The 3,054-nt window shown below is 38.2% G+C and overlaps 1 protein-coding gene across 1 annotated transcript; it reads left to right on the top strand.

Moving 5' to 3' along the window:
• The first annotated feature begins 984 nt into the window (after window positions 1-984).
• LOC103697374 (HVA22-like protein e) lies at window positions 985-2,456 on the top strand. Its single transcript, XM_039130630.3, has 5 exons — window positions 985-1,167; window positions 1,314-1,340; window positions 1,428-1,550; window positions 1,681-1,837; window positions 2,007-2,456. Exons 1-5 carry the CDS (start codon window positions 1,121-1,123, stop codon window positions 2,034-2,036), a joined length of 384 nt encoding a protein of 127 aa, XP_038986558.2. The 5' UTR covers window positions 985-1,120; the 3' UTR covers window positions 2,037-2,456.
• The last annotated feature ends 598 nt before the right edge of the window (window positions 2,457-3,054 follow it).

The raw sequence follows: 3,054 nt of genomic DNA, 5'->3' as shown, positions 1-3,054 counted from the left end.
TGATAAACCTTTTGGAGGTTAAACAAATTATTGCCTTTTTAGAATGATTTACTGAATTATATATTACTAAAAAAAAATAAACCAAATACTTCTTTGGATTGTTAGCAATATATCAACTAAATAAACAAATAAATATAATAATTGCAATTAATAGAAAATCTTAAATGGAATAATATATATATTTTATTCGGGATCAAAATAAATTTATTTTATCACAAAAAAATCTGTTCTAACACAAAATAAATCTATTCATTTAATCAATTCAAATCATAAAATTGCAAATCCTACATATCTACTAATATTAAATTTAAAACAAAAGTAAGAGGAAATAGCCTGATTGAAGGCAAGTCGAAGCGCATAGACGCTGTTCCAAAGAAGTATTTGCCCCCACGTACGGGTCTCTCGGCAATCTTCCTCAGAGATATGACAACCCTAAACTTCTTATTCGGTACGTCTCGAAAGAAGCCAAATCGAATCCGATCGGACTTGTAGATCCAGCGAAGAACGAAATAAAAAGAATAAAATACACTAAATAGAATTGCAAAAATAAAAATCAGAAGTGGCTAAGAGGAAAAAATTTTCTTCAGAATTTTTCTGATATTTTTCTCTAATTTTTCGTGTCCTACAAGAGATGAAATCAAGAAGTATTTATAGGAATGTTTAGAGAAGCTTTTTGGTCTTTTTGCGGATGCGTCCGCGCTTTCTGCAGACGCGCCCGTGGTGATTTCACGAACGCCCCAATGGATGTTTCGCGAAATTCTAAAGCGCACGCGGCCCGAGATTCGGCTGCCTGCGCAACTAAATTTTTCCAACATAAAGGCCTGCCTTAGATCTTAATTAGCTTAAGGTGGCGTGGTGCTCTTACACTTGGTGATCTGGTCGGTGCTTAACCTAGGCCGCCACGTCCAAGGGAGGAATCCGATGCTATCTCAGATGTTGCCACCTTTCCTTCTCCTCTTTGCCTCCCTATATATATGCCTCACCTTCCTTCCCTATTCCTCTCCATTAACTCTCTTTGGTCCATTGCATTGCCTTTTTAAGCCACTTCTGTTCTCCTTTGGATCTGTATACAGTTCTCTTGGTTAATTTGCAGCAGAATTTAACAAAACGATTGCAAACTATGGGCAAGTTTTGGACTTTTCTCTCCCATCTCCACTCTCTTGCAGGGTATGCTCTCAAATCAACTCCTCTCTCTCTCTCTCTCTCTCTCTTCCTTTCAATCCTTTATATGCTTCTTTTGTAGTTTTATATATAAAAGATGTTTTTTTACTGAAATCTATTTGACGACGACTTCTATTTTTGTTCCCATGCAGGCCAACCATCATGCTCTTGTATCCCTTGTAATTACTAAATCTATATTTATTTTCTTTTATAAATGTCTTCCTCTTCTCCTTCGACTATTGTTTGATATTGTCTGATTGGATTAGGTATGCATCGGTTCGAGCAATCGAGAGCCCATCGAAGCTCGATGACGAGCAATGGTTGGCCTATTGGATATTGTACTCCTTCCTAACTCTCATGGAGATGGCGGCTGAGCCCATGTTATATTGGTAAGGATTTTCCGGACTCTGTTTTTTGCCCCCCTACTCATTTGAAGAATGCTGATTTCGTTTGGTTCTAGCTTGAGACCTTATTACATATTTGAGTATCTTTTCTTTTGTCTTTCTTTGTGTTCTGAAGGATTCCTATGTGGTATCAAATAAAGGTTGTCTTTATAGCATGGCTGGTACTACCACAGTTCAGGGGTGCCTCATTCATGTATGAAAGGTTTGTTAGAGAGCAACTCAGGAAGTATGGGGCCAAAATAGGTGCAAATGGGGTCCACTCCGCTAAGAAGGTAAGTTGCTCTACTCTTCCCTAAAGACAAACAGTAATACTGACAATAACAATAATAATGGTGATGAGGACGACAAGGATGATAATGAAAATGACATCAATAAACAATAATGATTAAAGATAGCAATAATGATAAAGGTTATTAATGGATCTTTTTGGGAAAATGGCAGGGAGAGAAGGAGTTGCACCGAGGAAGATAGATTGGGTGACAAGCGCTATAGATCTTGGCTTCTCTTTTCCTTCTTTTCTTTTGGGGTAAAAGAAAAGTGCGAATATGATGTTTGTGTTCCAATTTCTTTTCTATATGTAATGTGAAACTTTAGGACTTTTAACTAAAGTGCTGATTGATTTATCTAAGTGTTTGCTGTGCTCAAAGTGTAAAGCATTGTCTCTTGTGCTTTGAACGTGTCCAAGATTTGGTTAACCACTAGAGTGTGTTGGCAACCGGCCATTGATTTTGGGCTGATGCGTGTCATTTATTCCAGACAATTCGCCATAGATTTGGAAACCTTTTAGTTCTTCTGACTCGGATGAACCAGCCAGGCTGGATCTAGGCCAAGACCAGCTCGACGTGGGGGCTTGGCTTGACCACGAAGGCGCGAACCAGTCGATTCGGTTTGGCTTCAGGTCCGTTCTGAACTAGGCTCGATATCGTCAAGTCATCAAAATGTTCTCATTGGATCGGGACTATGAATTGAAACAAAGTTTAGGTTTCGAATTCGATTTGGTGCCACACGGTCTGCCCCTTGCGAAGCCGTGGAAGGTAGTCATGAGGAAAGCCATGATCACGTATAATGGGAATATGCATGCTGCAATTCAATCCTTTGTTGTATTGCTCTATCAATTATCACACCCATTATTTAAGAGTGAATCAAGCGTCAAAAAGTTAGGGTGGTAAAATTGTTGGGAATTATTACCAATGTCACAGGGCTTGAGTCCATTCTGCAGTGTTTTAAAGTTTATTATCTCAACAAATTTGGGTGGAGTTTTAAGTTGCGAACAGCTGATGCTAACATTGGTGCATATGATCTATGAATGGAGATCTACTGAGAAAAGCCTTTTCAAAGAAACAGAGGGCATCTTTGTGATCTTATAGACACAATGAGAGCCCTTGTGTTATAGGTCCAAGCTTTCAAAGGAAATGTCATACGTGAGAAAAAATCTAATAGATGAGAATCAAAATATAAAGAGAAACGAAGTTTTTTTTTTAGAGAAAAA

This window comes from Phoenix dactylifera, chromosome 12, assembly GCF_051530095.1.
Source record: "Phoenix dactylifera cultivar Ajwa chromosome 12, Ajwa_hap1_PhDact_Kaust_v1.1, whole genome shotgun sequence".
In the NCBI taxonomy this organism is placed as follows: Eukaryota; Viridiplantae; Streptophyta; class Magnoliopsida; order Arecales; family Arecaceae; genus Phoenix; species Phoenix dactylifera.
Note: the sequence above shows the minus strand (reverse complement) of the source record. Positions and strands in the feature narration are given on the sequence as shown.